This window comes from Odocoileus virginianus, chromosome 34 (assembly GCF_023699985.2).
Source record: "Odocoileus virginianus isolate 20LAN1187 ecotype Illinois chromosome 34, Ovbor_1.2, whole genome shotgun sequence".
NCBI classification, from domain to species: domain Eukaryota; kingdom Metazoa; phylum Chordata; class Mammalia; order Artiodactyla; family Cervidae; genus Odocoileus; species Odocoileus virginianus.
Window position 1 is genome coordinate 16,717,476 of NC_069707.1, and position 17,758 is coordinate 16,735,233.

General features: G+C 43.4%; 1 protein-coding gene across 2 annotated transcripts in view; it reads right to left on the reverse strand.

Annotated features, from left to right (window-relative positions):
- Window positions 1-8,516: 8,516 nt before the first annotated feature.
- Window positions 8,517-17,758, reverse strand: part of UST (uronyl 2-sulfotransferase) — a 304,142-nt gene continuing 294,900 nt past the window's right edge. The window contains exons 8-9 of one of the 2 annotated variants that reach the window (XM_070461568.1): window positions 11,202-11,481; window positions 8,517-9,632 (exon numbers count right to left, since the gene is read on the reverse strand). In XM_070461568.1, coding sequence (XP_070317669.1) covers window positions 9,533-9,632; window positions 11,202-11,481 — 380 coding nt within the window. In that variant the 3' untranslated portion in view covers window positions 8,517-9,532. Of the gene's footprint in view, window positions 9,633-11,041; window positions 11,482-17,758 lie in introns of those variants that run through there. The other variant, XM_070461569.1, reaches the window with a different exon arrangement.

The window sequence follows — 17,758 nt, forward strand, 5'->3', positions numbered from 1 at the left end:
TCATCCCACCATCTCATTTCTATGACTTACATCTCTACCCGAGTTGGAAATATTTGAGTTAATGCTGTATTTTCCCTTAGCTCCTTTTGGTGCATTCAACTCAGCAAATATTTACTGTGCAGAGCACTGTTTTCCACTGATTGAAATCAGTCATGGAACCAACTTAAAGTTTTGGCTTCTGTCCTTCTTCTCCAGTCTCATGGCCAACACCCCAACCCATCCCCCGGGCACACGTGGGATGACTAACAGAGTTTTGCCTTGCATTTCTTCCCCTATTATATAGTCAGAGGCAGAATTCCATTCAGATGTTCCCCATTTCCTGCACGCCACCCATCGGCCAAATCTATCACAGAGGCTCAGGCAGGGAGCCCAGGGAGCTCAATTCACAGGGATCAGGATCCCAGAAGATGGAGTCTGTGAAGAAGGGCGGTGAATCGCGGGGGAGGAGGGGACAGGGAGAACAATCAGCTCACTTGCTAATTAATTTAGAAAGAAATGATTCCCTCATGTGACTTTCCTTTTCTGAAATGCCCCGGGGAGCTTCTGATTGCCCTTAGAGTAAAGTGCAAATTTCTTCCAAAATCCTCAGCAGTCAGCCTCAGTCCTAGCTTGCCTTTTTGGATATGCATCCTGACCCTGACACTTACTGTGCTACAGCGAGCTCATTATTTAACATCATGGGACCTTTATTTTCTATTATACACCCAGGGTACAAGACCTTTCCTGCAGATCTGCTGAAAGGGCAGCCTGATCTCTGTGCTTTAGATCTGCTCTGCTATTTTTGGCAAATTCCACTGCGGCCGGAGATGTAGCACAAACCCGAAACCTTCTTTTTCAGTCAGGTTGTCACTGATTTCTCACCTCCTCCACATTTAGTCCCTCTGTGTGCCAGTGAGTTTTTGGATGTTAGAAGAGTTTGAATTGAGAGTTATTTGAATTTTTGAGCTTGGGCTGCCATGATGACAGGCAATATGGCATTCTTGACTTCTGACATCCTTGAGTCACTGTATTACTTTCTTTTCTTTTTATTTTTTCATTTATTTTTATTAGTTGGAGGCTAAATACTTTACAATATTGTAGTGGTTTTTGCCATACATTGCCATACATTGACATGAATCAGGCATGGATTTACATGTGTTCCCCATCCTGATCCCCCCTCCCACCTCCCTCCCTTTCTTTTCTTTTTAAAAGATTCTTATTGGAATGTAGTTGCTTTATAATGTGAATCAGCCATACGTATATCTACTCTTTTTTGGATTTCCTTCCCATCTGTTAGATCATCACACAGCATTGAGTAGAGTTCCTTGTGTAATACAATAGGTTCTCCTTGTTTATCTGTTTTATACATAGTATCAGTAGTGCATATACGTGTCAATTTCAATTTCCCAATTTATCCAACTCTCTCCCCTTTTCTTCCTTGGTGTCCACGTCTTTGTTCTCTACCTCTGTGTCTCGATTTCTTCTTTGTATTACTTTCTACTTACCTTCATAGCTGCAGTGGTGGGATTGCTTGAGGGCTATCATGATCACTGAGTCATCACATGAGTCACTTCTTGATCATCAAATCAGACTTTCAATCTTGTTATAATTATACAACACACTCAGGAAAGATCGTCTGATAAAGACTGAAAAAGTCTGTAGTCATTTTAAAACTAAACTAAAGTAGGTTACACAGCCTGGGAGAAATAATGGCCTATTGATCAGTTGACAGTGTGTATACTGTGTTTTGAATACCTTAACCATCACTTGCTTCTGGCCCATACTAGTCTAAAGCCTTGAAAGAAAATAAGCAGGTATGGGAGAAACATTAGGTATGGAAAGACCTTGGGATTTCTTGAGTAATTGGTTATGGATACGGCTCCCCCTAGTGTACTAGCAACACAGGTTACCCCAACGTGCAGAAGCTGAGCTCAAGTTCAAGAGCTGAGTGTTCTTATCTTCAAACACCAACCTTATCTGAACAGCTTGAGATCTCTCTCTTGCCACTGTTTTTCTTCCTACTGTTTAACAAACCACAGACCAGAGAGGACGAGGGGCAGGTGTCTTGCACACAATTTGATTTGAGCACTGTTGTCATGGAAGTACTGAATTGATTTCAGGGACCCAGATCAAATTAAAAAGCACAGACAATTTAAAAAGATTTTTTCAGGAGGGAGGGAAATGAAATTAGGGAGAATAAGCAAAATTAAAAGATGACCCCTTTTTAATTATTTGATGTTATTTGCCTTCATCTTCTATTTGTCAAAACGTTAATCATCAGTAAATACGTTTTCCTCAAGCAGGACACATGGACCATGATTGTGTTTTTTAGTCACTAAGTTGTGTCCAACTCTTTGCAACCCCATGGACTGCAGCACGCCAGGCTTCCCTGTCCTTCACTATTTCTGAAAGCTTGCTCAAACTCATGTCCATTGAGTCAGTGATATCATCCAACCATCTCATCCTCTGTCGTCCCTTTCTCCCCCTGGCCTCAACCTTTCCCAGCATCAGGGTCTTTTCCAATGAGTCAGCTCTTTGCATCAGGTGGCCAAAGTATTGGTGCTTCAGCATCATTCCTTCCAAAGAATATTCATGGACCATTGGAAGACCAAAAAATGAACCATAGCACAGAGAAAGAGACTCTTCCAATGAGGAAAAAAATGACTTACATTAAAACTTATTACTTCTCAGAGCATCATCTCCAGAATACTAGTTCCACAGGCTACCGAGTCTTACTCAGTAAGAGTTTCACAGCAACTAGTTTTGAGAAATGAAGGATTTGATAAAATAAACTGATTCTTCTAACTGCAGTATTCCTTTAGGCCCTTGGCATGCTCTGAAAATGTCACTGTACTGTGTGACTAAAGTCTTCGAACTTTGGCATTTCAACAAATTAACACAGGGCTTTTCTCCCATATACATCTCACACACCTGGCTTGTGAATTATCCTTTGGGAACATGCACTGGACGAGAATTTCATTAACTTTCAGTCAAAGACAGAGAACAAATAGGAGAGTGGGCCACAGGAGGAAAGAAAGCAGTACATTAGACACAAGTGGCAAAAAGGATGGCTGTAAGGAAGTCTGTGGTCAGTGTCATAGCTCTCCTTTGCCTGTGAAACGTTAGTAGCACAACATATTACAGTCTCCACCCGTGGCGGTTCTGTAGTGGAAAGCAGATCCTCAGAAAGATTTGCCATGCTGAACACATCACCAGCCCACAAGATCATTCCCAGATTCCTCCTACAACATCAGAGCAGTGATGCCACTTCTGAGAAAGAGAAACAAGACTCTAAAAAGTACAGTACCCCATCCTTTCAGGTTTTCAGCTTTTATTGAAACTTTTCCTTGAAGCCCAAGAAAATAAAATCTGCCACTTTTTCCTCTTCTATTTGCCATGAAGTAATGGGACCGGATGCCATGATCTTAGTTTTTTGAATGTTGAGTTTTAAGCCAGACTTTTCACTCTCCTCTTTCACCCTCATAAGAGGTTCTTTAGTTCCTCTTTGCTTTCTGCCACTAGGGTGGTATCATCTGCATATCTGAGGTTGTTGATATTTCTCCTGGCAATCTTGATTCCAGCTTGGGATTCATCCAGTCTGGCATTTCACATGATATATTCTGCATAGAAGTTAAGTAAGCAGGGTGACAGTATACAGCCTTCTTGTACTCATTTCCCAATTTTGAACCGCTCTGTATTCCATGTAAGGTTCTAACTGTTGCCTCGACCCACATACAGGTTTCTCAGGAGACAGGTAAGGTTGCCTGGTTCTCCCATCTCTTTAAGAATTTTCCATAGTTTGTTGTGATCCACACAGTCAAAGACTTTAGCATATCCAATGAATCAGAAGTATATGTTTTTCTGGAATTCCCTTGCTTTCTCTATGATCCAACAAATGTTGGCAATTTGATCTCTGGTTCCTATGCCTTTTCTAAACCCATTTGGAAGTTCTCTGTTCTGCTGAAGTCTAGCTTGAAGGACTGTGAGCATAACCTCACGAGCATCCAAAATAAGCACAACTGTCTGGTAGTTGGAACATTCGTTGGCATTACTTTTCTTTGGGATTGGAATGAAAACTGACATTTTCCAGTCCTGTGGCCACTGCTGAATTTTCCAAATTTGCAGGCATATTGAGTGCAGCACATTAACAGCATCGTATTTTAGGATTTGAAATAGGTCAGCTGGAATTCCATCGTCTCCACTGGCTTTGTTTGTAGTAATGCTTCCTAAGGCCCATTTTGACTTCACACTCCAGGATGACTGGCTCTAGGTGAGTGACTACACCGTCATGGTTATCCGGATCATTAAGACCTTTTTAGTACAGTTCTTCTGTGTATTCTTGCTACCTCTTCGTAATCTCTTCTGCCTCTGTTAGGTCCTTACCACTCTGTCCTTTATCATGCCCATCCTTGCATGAAATATTCCCTTGATATCTCCAATTTTCTTTTTTTTTTTTTTTGGTGGTGCAATAAAAATAGATTTATTTGGTTATAAAGAGTAACTGACTGGTAAAAAGCAATCTCACAGTCTTGATTTTCCTGTGCGTATTTTTAGGATTGGGGCCGAACCCTGTGCCACGCAAAAGATAATTCTTTCTCCTCAAGAGAAAGTCCTAAATTAACAATATATCTTTATGTGCACCTGCACAAACACACAAATATACATGAAGTCCACTGACTCCTCATTCTTCTACTACCGTAGTGATGTTTCCAAACATTTGGTGAAATCCAGAGGCAACTGAGTAGCAACTTCTTGAAATGATCTCTAGTCTTTCCCATTCTATTGTTTTCCTCTACTTTGCATTGTTCATTGAAGAAGGACTTCTTATCTCTCCTTGTTATTGTCTGGAGCTCTGCATTCAGGGCTCTATCTTTCCCTTCCTCATACACAACCTGTACTAATACACAAGGATGGTTTTAAGCTCCTTATTAACAGGATCAGAAATACAGGGTACTCTAAAGGATTTACAGGAAGCCTGTATTTAGTAGAAACTGTGACTTAAAGAGGAATTTTATAACTCACAGCTAGATAAATTCCCAAAGAGAGTGTTGAGAAAAATGGAAATCCACAGAGTGGTTTGCCTTGGATAATAACACTGATGCATGTCCAGTAGAATGAGCATCTTCCTTTTGGCTTCATTCACATCTCAGAAGTGCTGCTTTCCATCGACTTACTGGCACGCTGGGCAACGGCACTTAAGACATGAGGGACTGCAGGCATTTGTAGACCTGGACTTATGTGTTACTCTATTCTCTTTCGCTGGGGACACAGCGTTTAGGGCAGAAAACCTTGGTCAGCCCCAGAGGGACTGTGATTCTTAGTCTCTTAGCATATGGGGGTGGAGGGTGGGACAAGGTTCATCCCAGAAGCAGCTCTTGGTTGTCAAGGGACATCCTGTTTTCTTCTTAATGCTTTCCAGCTGGGGTGACTTCAGGCCTGGGGAGTTCAAGTGATTTACTCAAACACCCAGTGGAATCGACCAGCTGGGACTTGAACTCGGGGATTTGCTGCTTGCCCTGGTCAGTCAGCGTTCTGCTTCCTGCTTTCCGCCTCTTCTCTGAGCTGTACCCAGCAGCCAGCGGGCTGCGTCTGGTGCAGCCCGTCCGCCCAGCTGTCCCCACTCAGGACTGGAAGAAGAGGCATGTTACAGGTCAAGTCTCAATGTTCTGGCAGTGCAGCGTCAGGCAAATTGCTCCATGCCTGCTCAAAGCATACAGTGTCTGGCAAGAGTCAGATTGAAGATAGCTACACCCACACGCCAAGATTGAAAAAGGAAAAACTTAGCTCACACTTTTCCTTTGCGTGGTGACTTTTCTTCCCTTTCCTTTTTTTCCTTTTTCTTTCTCTCTTTCTTTTTTAAAAGAGGGAATCCCCCTGTTTACAAGTTGAAATCCAAAATGCACAAGTGATCAGTTTGCAATTCTGTGACCCATGAACATCTGTGGGCCTGGGTGCTCCCTGGGAATTGGCAGTGCCCGAGCTGTGAGCCAATCCTGCCCTAGCCAGAAAGGAATTCTTGGGTGAGTGCAACAGTCAGGGAGTGAGGAGGCCTGTGAGTGATCAGGGACTCATTGTCCTCTAGTTCTGGTTTTCCAGGGGCATGCCTGCACTCAGCTTCAACTTGTTTTATGAGCCCATTTGACTTTATTTTTTGAGATGGGTCCATCTGAAACACCTTACAGGAAGCAGAACACGACTTTTCATTTTGCCCTTAAGAAAAATAAAACTATAATTTGAGATGGGCAAATGTGGTCCAACTCTGTTTATCCAGAAACAAGAACCACGGTGTCCTTTGAGTGGGCTTCCCAGGTGGCGCTAGTGGTGAAGACCCGCCTGCCAGTGTAGGAGATGTAAGAGACTTGGGGGTTTGATCCCTGAGTCAGGAAGATTCCCTGGAGGAGAGCATGGTGACCCACTCCAGTATTCTTGCCTGGAGAACCCCATGGACAGAGGAGTCTGGCGGGCTACAGTCCATGGGGTCGTAAAGAGTCAGACATGATGCAACTGAATTACGCATGCACAGCAGGTCCCTTGAGTAGAGAGAAAGATTTCAAATATTTATTTTGACACTGGTCTTTAAGAACTGAAGTGTTTGGAAACCAGCAGGGCCTCCATCTGGAGAAGAGGATCCTACAGCACCAGCTCCTATAGAGTGGCTCCTATAGAGCCACAGAGGACAACTCGCTTGCTGAGTTCAGGGGGCAAGAGGCACTGAGTAGGGCTAAATATGCCTTATTTCTACTGATGCTAGGTCAGTAGATGGACTCCGGCTCTCTCACCATTTTAGAGTTTTAGTTTGGTAGATACTCAAAAGTTAAACAAACTGAGTGGAAAAAGTTAGCCTGTGATGGGTTTACATCTTCCATCTGGATCTTGGTTTCCTCATCTGCGAAATGAGGGACCTGATGACTGCTGGATCCTATTGCAGCTCTCGGGTTGCGGGGGGCAGGGGGCATCTGTGACTTTTTAGGCTTGCTTCTCTCATCTGCTCTAACTTTTCTGCTGTAATCTGGGTGTTATGGGCTGAATGGTGTCTCCATGAAAATCATATGTGGACCCCTGGTTCACAGTACCTTAGAATGTGATTAGTATTTGGAAATAGAGTTTTTATAGAAGGGGTCAAATTAAAATCAAGATTTTCAGGGTTGGCCTTAATCCAATTAAGACTGGGATCCTTATAAAAAGAGAATATTTGGATATAGACATGAAGGCACATGGAGTGAAGACCAACTGAAGACAGGGAATAGATGGCCATGTGTAAGCCAAGAAGCAAGGCCTCAGAAGAAACCAATCCTGCCAACATCTTGAGTTCAGATTTCCAGCCTCTAGAATTGTGAGAAAATACATTTCTGTTGTTTAAGCCATTCTGTGGGACTCTATTATGACAGTTCTAGCAAACGAATACACTGGTTTACACCACAGCGAGCTTTCCGAGCTGGGAAAGAAGCTCCGTGTGTGTGTTTTTTTTTTTTAACAGATTCTTAACCCTGGTGTTAGCTTAAACTTGCCTTTTCTTTCGCAGGATATTCAAGATACTTTAAAAAATCATTTTCTTTGTTACCAGATGGAAGTAAGTTATTTTAGTAAAATAAATCTTTATTTTAACTTGAAGGGAGTTTCACCATTTTGACATGAATCTTTTTCCTGAATGGCTATGGATCATCATTTTGCCTTTTAAGAAATACTGCTATTACCTATAAAATTCATTTGAGGCCAAATAGCTCATTGGATAGGCCTGCAGGTAACAGCCCATTTATAAAGAACTTCAGACCACACAAGCAGCTCCAGAGTGGGACAGAATCTTAGTTTTGTTTAGTCCTTTTGCCTTTAAAGTGCACTCAAACAGCCCGTGACCGGGTTACAGACAAATTAAGTGATAAAGAAAGGTAACCACTTATCACTTTGCTGTTTACGACTCTCAGATTCTTACTTGAAGTAAAGCACGTTTTATTTTACCCTAATAGATTTTGCTTTCATTTAGTACCAAGATTCTGCTTCCAGTCACGTGGAATCGGACTGGAGTGTCTAATGTTTAGAAAGCATGGAGATTCCCTGTCTCTCTGTAACTCCCAGAGAAACTTCTCAGAGAGAGCATTTGTGGATCAGAAGCCGTTCATCTCTGGAGGTTAGAGTCACCCAGCTGTGGAGGCGCTACACGTTTTGGGAAAGAGATCAGAGCACACACCAGACTACCTGAGATGGGAAGTCTTATCTTCTCATGTGATCAGAGGCGGGCAGCGTAGATCCCTCCTGTCAAGGCTGAGGATTCCAACCAAGCACCCTGACACCCAACCAACCACTGCACATAACAACAAAAGCATCAATCTAATTACAAGAGTGTTTCCAGATTTTTAACAATGAATCTTTCCCCAAATCACATCTTAAGGAAGAAGCTTTGGCCCATTAAGCAGGCTGAGGGGGCAGTGAGAATCTGCAGGCACTTTTATTTCCAGCTCTCAACAGAATGGGAAAAAATATCAACTTATTTATATTCATTTATTTACACGGGTAATGAATAAGTTAAGGAACACTTCATCTCAAACACAGATTGCTTTTATTTTAGCTAAGCTAATGTTTCAGTTCCATATATACTTTTGAATTTCCATCAATGTCAAATACCATTTTTTCTTTCTTCTTGGAAAAAAAAAAAACAAAAACAAAACGATTTACAAGCACTTTTAGGGCACTCAAGGAAAGTAGGCTGAAGGTTCATAATAATAATTTTCCTTTTAAAAAACATCCATCAGACCAAAATAAAATCATTTTAATTAACTCCTTCCTGAGTAACTAAAACCTTGGAATGTGCTGAAAGGTTATAATAAATAAGGCAGTCAAAGATCAACCAGCTTAAAATGTATTTTTTAAATTAAACTATGTAAAATGTACAATATATTTCATGAAGTACAAACTGTGTTGGGCTCAGGGCCAGAGAAATGTTGTCGTATGTGCCAAATAAACTGATGAAGTGCCTTGACTTCTAGGGCCCAGAGGCTGTTTGTTGGGCAAAATTACATCAAGTCCTGGTAAGTAAATCAGTCAGCCTCTGATGTTACAGTGATTACTGCTGACAATAATTGCTTTTGAACACACAGGTAGAAGTGCTCACATGCACTTGCATTAAGAGGATGCATTTTTTAAAGATGACCAATTGTCCTGATGTTCTGACAACAGCAGAGAACACTCAGGGAACCTTATTTTCAGATAGTGGGATTGCACAGTGTGTAAACTAAGGATTGTTCTTTATAGGCAATTTCAAAGGAGTGATTCACAATGTACCAGGCAATAGCTCTTACTCTATGTTGACTATGACAGCTGTTCTCTGGGTTGATTTTTAAAGTAAGCCTAACAATAGGGCCCTGGTCTCTCTAAACAGGACAAAGGATATTTCCTCTTCTAAGCACATTTCCCTGCATCACTTTCCTGCTCCAGTTCTCTGAAACAGAAAGGAGGCTCACAAGTGGCCAAATGCTGGACTCTGTGCCTCTGTGGTCCCAGCCTTCACTGGACTCCTGCAGGGTGGAGCCTTCTCAATACATCTCATGATAAAGTAGCTTTAGTGCACACTTGACAGGTTCCAAATGACTTGCTTTATATCTTGGCTACCGTCCAATTTTAGTGAACGAAGAAAAAATTCTAGAGAGACTTGTTGGTTTCTGAAAAGTAGAAAATGTGTAGCTTGTGTAAAGTCTGAGTCTTATTTACTGTGAAGTATTCCCAACTCACACTTTGCTAATGCTCCTGAAGGGCTGGCTCTAGGGGAAAAACCTGAAGGAGACAAAATTTGTCCCTAGGATCCTGCCTGCCACTACCACCTGCACTGCCGCTTGTAGGCCGACTGTGTATTATCTGCCCAGAAGTATACGTGTTTTTGGAAGGGGATGGTCACAGATGAAGACATTTCAAAATCCAAAGAAATAGACTGCTGATGATTGAACCAAGGCATCACACAGAGGGGGCAGGTGATGGGAATGGTCTGGGGAGGAGATATTTTGAATGAATGGGCCTGTCCAGCTTTTATTCAGATCACTTTGGGGGCAGACACTTACTAATGAAGCTGGCCAAGCAGTCTCTTACCCAGAAGCTCCTGCTTTTCTTATTGACCTCCTAGTAAGGGTTTCCCAGGAGGGAGCTGCTTCCATAATAAGTTGACTTCAGTTTGAGTGCTGCTTGCACAGAACTCAGTATCACTTTCCACCCCAAACACGTACCTCTTAAGGGACCAGAAGGTGAAAGGCACCAGCTACTTGGGACCCTGCTGGCCAGGGGTGTGCCTGGTAGATCATGCCGTCTGTGGTCAGGCTTAGAACTTAGGTCACAGGAATCAAGTGTCAGAGCTACAATCAGTTCCTGGATTTCCAGGTAAAACAATGCCAATGAGAGATGTTTCGTACCAGGAGGAAAGGACATAGTCATGCCATTTTCCTAGGCCACATGTCCTTCAGAGTCGATCTGTCTTGCCTATGCTCTTCCTTACACAGCCAACAAATTCCTTTCCTGGCTATGCTACTTTGAAGTCTGGCAGAATGGAGCTTGTGAACAGAATGTCTCAACGGAGCCTGCCACGCACTTTGACCTTGAGAGGTACTCAAGGCTCTGGGCTGATCGAAGGTGTGGCAGAAGCCGACTTGCTCTTTCAGAAACAATACATGTGCTGCTCTGGGTGAAAGTGTCCCCCGAGATGGACCAGGGGCAGAATTCAACCGTGTGGGCAGAAATCACTTATCCAGGGACATCCTCCCTTTCTGATGTCCTTATCTGTCTTACCATTTCCTCTTAGAGCCTTCTAGAGTAGGCCTCCTGCAGTGGTTTTGCATTTTTACTGAAATACACAAGTCTGGACATTTTCAACCACTGAGGTAATACTTTTACAGGTGACAAATAATGAGTTTCTGGGCTGTCGGCTCTGTTTCTCCCTCTTCTCTCATTTATACTCGGGGAAGAAAAGCTATTTTATGACAAGATGCCTTGGGATGGAGCCATCTAGTGTACCTGGGAAGGACCCAAGGAGCCAGAAAAACACAGAATAAAATTAAAACAAATAAAACCCGCAAAACCGGGCATCTCCCAGTGACCCCAACCTGTGGGAACGCTTGTTCTTTTTAATGCTGTGAAGCATTCATTTCGTCCCTTAAGGAGTTTTTTCTTCCCCCAACACACACACACACACAAACTTTCTGGAAAGGGAGATTAAGCCACTGGAGGCCACACAGCGCTGGCATCACCTCTTATAAATATCTTCGAGCCACTTCTCGTCGTCTTGTTCCTCGTCGTCGATGGGCTCCTCGGTTTCCAGTGGGGTCGGGATGAAGAACTGGGGTCTCAGCGGCGGGTGGCTGACCCGAGACTTGAGTCCGAACTTGCGCTTCAGCAGGTGGAACTGCTCCTTGACGTAGTGGTAGAACTCGTATTCATACCTCATTCGCTGGTAGAGGATCTGCACAGCCTCGGCGGAGGGGACGGTCTTCTTCACGGTCACAGTCATGTTTCCAAGTTTCCTATGCTCTGGAAAAGAAGCGGGGTTGCACATGAGCCAGAGTCTGTGATATCCCAGCTTAGAGAGGATGCAGGTGAGCTCCTGAGTTATCTGGTGACCCTGGCAGCTCCCAAGGAAAGAAACTCAACCAACAGACCAGGACTAGAAGGGAAAAGTGGCTTCCCAGCAATGCTGGGGAAGATTTCATCGCATCCCAGGTGTTACTGTCAACACAAGACGACTACACCTAAACTAGCTGACATCCCCTTTGTGAGATGTGAACTGATGGAACTTGATCAGGATTCAGTGCTACCTGTAAGTGATACAGTCTTTTGAGCAGCAAGATCTACCTGCTTTTTATCTTTCATTTCCTGTTACTTTCAGAAGGAAGCACAGAAAAAGGCTGTCTCACCACTTTCTAATCATCTTGGTTTCTTTCATTTGAAAATATGGACGTCCCGGGGAGCTTCCTGACCCAAGGATTGAACCCAGGTCTCCTGCACTGCAGGCAGATTCTTTACCAGCTGAGCCACCAGGGAAGGTCAGTTGTCTAAATTTGTCACCACCAGATTTTCAACATGTACACGCGACAGGACTCATCAAACCCTGATTTTTGTCCCCTCACTGCTCCAGTGGAGTCAAATTGCTCTTGCTTCCTTGTTGATAACTCAGCAGCGTCTTTCAGGCCTTCTAGGACTTCTTAGCATGACCTCACGGCACCGATGGCCACGCATGCCACCTTGGAACTGCCTTCCTGTGGCGTCGACAGGAGCGTTTCCCCGGTGGTCCTGGCTCTCCTGATCGCTCCTTCGGTGCTCCAGGCCCAGGGCTGTCTGTCCCTTACATATTAGTGCTCCCAGGTCTCCGGTCCTGCCTCTTCCCTCCTCCGTTTCTTCCCCTCTGACCGGTTTCATTCCGTCTTCCACCCTCTAGTTTTCATACCACTGTGGACACACAACCTAAAGTTTATATGAAACAGTTATGGCTTCTCAGTCCTTTTGTTTTCCACAGAGCTGCCAAATAATAGGAAGGTAAATGACATTGCCAGGGGGTTATTTCATAGTCAGAAATAGTGCTAAAAAAAATAAAAAATTAAAAAGTAGGAGTGCTATTTTGTCACAGGAGAAGCAGAGATTCAGATGCAATCAACACTGATGGCAAATATCTCTTATGGGTTTGGATTATGCCCATATGTATGTTATTTTATTTAATATTCCCAATCAGCCTGTGGGGTGTCATGGCCCCTATCGTGCAGATGGGGAAATAGAAGCTCTTGAAAATTAAATGACTTGCCCAAGGTCATGGCTAGTGAGTAAGCGACAGAGCTGAATTGGAGCCCAAGTCTCTCATTTGTGATGAGGTTTCCCCTAAGTACTGGGCTGTAACCCATGCAGCTTTTGTGAGCCTGCAGAAAATTATCACCTTCATATGGAAAGACTAGAGGGCAGTTTGCCTTTTATGGTTAGCAGAGAATTTTTAAAATCACATTTCGAAGACATATGGTTAAGTGTCTCGCTCTACAATAATCAGCGCTATGGAAAAGTCATTCCAGTGCTAAGTGTTGTACATTTTTGTAAAATGCCAGACTTTCCCTCCAAACAAAACAAAGCTACGTGAACTATGGAATCAGTCTCTCTCCAGATCGCCGTAAGAGCAGTACTAGAGGAAGTTGTTAGGAATTTTTGGAGGCTGTTGTTATTTCAGCCAGAAAACAATCATGCTTTAAAAATCCATACTTATTATCAGCATCCTTTGGGGAGTGAGGCAGCCCTCGTTAGGTGGGTATATACTGTTGAACATAACCATCAAGAAGTGGAGAACTAACTCCACGTGGATCTTTCGAGAAGCAGGACCCCAGAGATGACGGTGAGGAGCTCACGTCTCATGGGTCCCCTGGCGAACATTTCAAAAGAAGACTCAAATACAGAGCAGCTTCCATTAAGGCAGGGGAGGCAGGCGGGCAGTCTGAGATCTGACTGGCGGGCTATGTGTTATTTGACCTGAGGGTAATTTTTTTTTAAAGAAATTGACTTAGTTGTTTTAAGATTTGGTCTATTTCACAAGGAAGTCTGGATTTCTGGCTTCTCTCAAAGTGAGGTGATATTCTTCTGGAGCTGAGCAGGGCTACCCCTCACTGCTGGAGGTCACAGCTCTCCATTTTGTCTCAGACTCTAAATGCCAGTTCATTCTTTTATGTTACCTGCCTGGCTGCTACAGAAATTTGAATTTTAGGCTTCCAATTAAAAGGTTTTGAAATTCTGAGTTACAGAAACCTAGGAAGCAAGTGCTTTGTGTCCAAATTAAGGCTCTAGTTTGAGCTCATTTGTGTATCCTATCCTCATTTGTGTATTTATGTCACCCTTGCTCCTTACTTTCTGCATTTATGGAATGAGTTTTCTGTACCAGGCATAGGAGTTACCAGTGGTGAATGTGACTTTATCATCATTATCATCTTTAGGCATTTCTGAGTGCTTTTTCAGTGCAAGGACTGTTAAGTTATCTAGCATGCATTTAATCTGTCCAAAGTGAGGCAGCCTCTCTTATTATCACCATTTTACGGATGTGACATTGGAATTTGGTACCTTGGCTCAAGGTCACACAGCTGGTAAGTGGAGAAGCCACAAGTTGGGTCTGAGACAGTCTGACTACTGAGCAAACTCTTAACCCTTCATGTTGCTTATGGTTCGACAGAGCTCACAGTATAAGCTCGTGGGCCTGCTCACCATGGGGGCAGACAGAGTGTTCCCTCTGGTTGGTTTCATAGCATCAGTGTTTCCTCACCTTGGTCAGAACCCCCTAGTAGAAGGACCAAGGCCAGTGAGCTTGTCTGAAGTACTCCACCTGGAGTTGGGTCTTCTTCTTTTTTTTAAAGAAGCAATCTTTTTCAAGTGCAGTAACTTCGGTTTTGTTTTTTAAGTTTTTATTTAAAAATATTTTGGCTGTGCCATGCAGTATGCATGATCTTAGTTTCCCGGGCCAGGGATCGAACTTTCATCCCCTGCAGTGGAATTGCAGAGTCTTAACCACTGGACCACCAGGGAAGCCCTGAGTTGGGTCTTTCATAACTACTATAAAGATTCGATCATGTGGATCTGCTATGTGCGCCAGCCTGAACATATAGGGTACATCTCTGCGCGCGCACATGTGTATGTTTCCAAAAGATGGAAAACTTTTAGGAGGCCTCTGAGCCACCTTGAAACTTCAAAGAGAAATTTCCCTGGATTTGTTGTCTTCATACACCCACCAGTTCCACCTAGCTGCTCTCCTAACGGAGCCTGTTACGCTGAGAGTGTCTGGAGACGGCTGGTACCCCCTCTGTCCTTGTACTTTCACAGCTCAGCACCTGGGGAAACACAGCGCCCTCCACTCAGGCTCCTGGAGTGAAAGAAAGAAACCACCAGAAGGAAGAGGGTGGAGTCCAGCCTGAAGAAGGCGTGGCTGTGTCTGTGAGGTGCAGAGATAGCCAAATGGAGACAAAGGCAGTATCTGAGCGTGCTTCATAGAAAATCCTCAAGAGACCCATGAATGCCGGGTCTACCCTCACATCTGGGATTTTTCAGCTCCCACTGGAGTCTATAAATTCCAGTGCTTAGCTTTGTGGTTCAGTTGCCTTTTGGGAATAACAGTGCTGGCTATGTCATGTTTTTTTGCCCCTGTCCTTTAATTAATAAATACATTTTGGCAAAGGAAAGCTGTGGTTTCAGCTGACTTTTAAATTTTTTTTTTCACTTTTCTTATTTACCTTCAGGGATTGGCCAAAGAAGACTCATTAAATCATAATAATTGCTGAAAATTTCCTCAAAGTAGGCACTGGCTTTGAGGTGTGAAATGATCAGAAGGGCAAACAAGCAAGCAAACAGAAAACAACTTCTGATCTCTTTATTTGAATAGCAAACGAAGGACTTTTTTTTTTTCCTTACAGACATGTCCAAAGTCAGCCATAGAGTCAGGACTGTGTGAGGACAAACTCTTCCAGGCTCCCAAGTTTCTCACTTCTTACTGAGAAGTGGCTCTGAATGGGGACCCTTTCTACATTGCCAACCCCCAATAACAGAAAATTCTGCAGTTGATCATCCAATGTCGGCAGAGACAAAAAAAAAAAACCCAGACTATACAATAAGGTCGGTTGGAAGACTGCTGAGTTGGGTCAGCTTGTATTAAAGCTTTATAAAAAGTGGCATAAACAGCTCAAAAACCAGCCTTTCCCTGCATTCTTTCCCCAACCCATCAAAATAGCATCCCCTTCATCTGCACAGAGCTCTGTGGATTAGCATGTTTTCACTCTATCCTCACAACAATCCATTTAACCTGAAGACACGAGAGGTCACAGGACTGGTTCGGGGTTGCATGAGTGACTGTCCTGAAACTAGAAATCGAGCTTTCTGATTCCCAGTCTAGCACCTTTTTGCTTCATCACTGGCTGTTAATTTCCAAATTGAGTGGAAATCTATAACCACCCACTTCTCCTTGCCCTGTGTGTATTCTGGCATTAAGGACATCGGTTGAAAAGAAGGGCTTGAGTGTTCTAAGTCAAGGGGAATGCTTTGGTAAGTCTGGGAGGATCTGGTGAAAAACCTGCAAGCCAGCAAAAATGTTTTCAGACTGAAAGAGACTGTGTCTTTTTCATTTTTAGATCCCCAGTGCCCAGCTCCATGCCTGGCACATAACGACCCTCAATAAAGGTTTGTTGATTTGAAACCTGTATGTTAAATCCATCTGTAAGACTGGATTAACGCGAAGGGCAACTTTTGGTGTTGACTGTACGTATTTTTTTTTTTTTTTGCTAAATTCTTTCCTTAGTGGAAGGTCCTGCCTGAGCAAACTTTCCATGTCTAGAAATCAAATTTCTCTAGGGTAGGCTGATAGGGGAGGTTAGGCTCACAGGTCCTTCAGGAAAGGCAGTATTATTTGCTTTTCTGAGCCACTCCATTGGAGAATGCTGGGTTATGGTGACAGATCATTTCACTGTTAGTGGTCAGTTGCTAAGTCGTGTCCAACTCTGTGACAGCATGTACTGAAGCACGCCAGGCTTTTCTGTCCTTCACTCTCTCCCAGAGTTTGCTCAGATACTTGGACAGCAAGGATATCAAACCAGTCACTCCTAAAGGAAATCAACCCTGAATATCATTGGACAGACTGATGCTGAAGCTGAAGCTCCAATACTTTGGCCACCTGATGTGAAGAAAGACTGAAGACAGGAAGAGAAGAGGATGACAGAGGATGAGATGGTTGGATGTCATCTCAAGATTGAAGGCAGGAGAAGGGGATGACAGAGGATGAGATGATTGGATGGCATCACCAACTCAGTGGACATGAATCTGAGCAAACTCTGGGAGATAGTGAAGGACAGGGAAGCCTGGCGTGCTGCAGTCTATGGGGTTGAAAGAGTCAAACACGACTTAGCGACTGAATAAGAAATGTTGCAATAAGGGACTTTTACTACAAACATTAATACCTATGCAGAAACATATAATACACACCATGACCTTGCAGCTAATGAGTTTATGTCACATGTATTATTTACAGTCATTTGTTAAAAAAAATCTAAACACTGTTGGGGCAATAAAACATCTTTGTGACCTAATTTTTCTATATTAATGTTGTTCAATTACTTAATTTGTCATCATTTGGGGCACTTTTTAATTGCTAGTTCTCCAAAAGCAAAAGAAAATGTTTCCTTGAGAAGAAAAACATTCATTCCGATCACATGTACTTGACCCAAGTGCAAAGGGCTTGCTGTGAACATAATTTAAACTGTGGCTCTTTGGCTAGTCTTGCACGCTCCCTGGGGAAGAACTTCAGACCAGCCCATTGGGAGTATCCTCAGGGAAAGGACTGCAAAGGACAACTTCCACAGTGACCTTGGAAAGGCTCCATTCAGCACGAAGTGCTCCTGTCTGCACAGGATGCCTGCCCGTCGAAGGCAAGCAGGCTAGGTTCCCTCATTGTTCTCCCAGGGCACTGCCGAGCAAACACTGAGAACTTAACTTTTTTGCATGCCTCTGTGTTAGTCGCTCAGTCATGGTTGTGCGACCCCATGGACTGTAGCCATTCTCTTCTCCAGGGACTCTTCCCAACTCAGAGGTAGAATCCAGTTCTTCTGCAATGGCAGGTGGATTCTTTACCATCTGAGCCACTAGGAAAGCCCTTAACTTTTTAAACGTAATGCTAAATATCACTTACCAGCAACCTGTCTGTATGCAAGACTGAGCAGTGACAAACCGTGCACCCAACAGGGCCACAAGCTGAGGTCATCCATGGATATTGCTTTACTGCCCACGACGCAGATTTTTGCAAAAGCAGTGG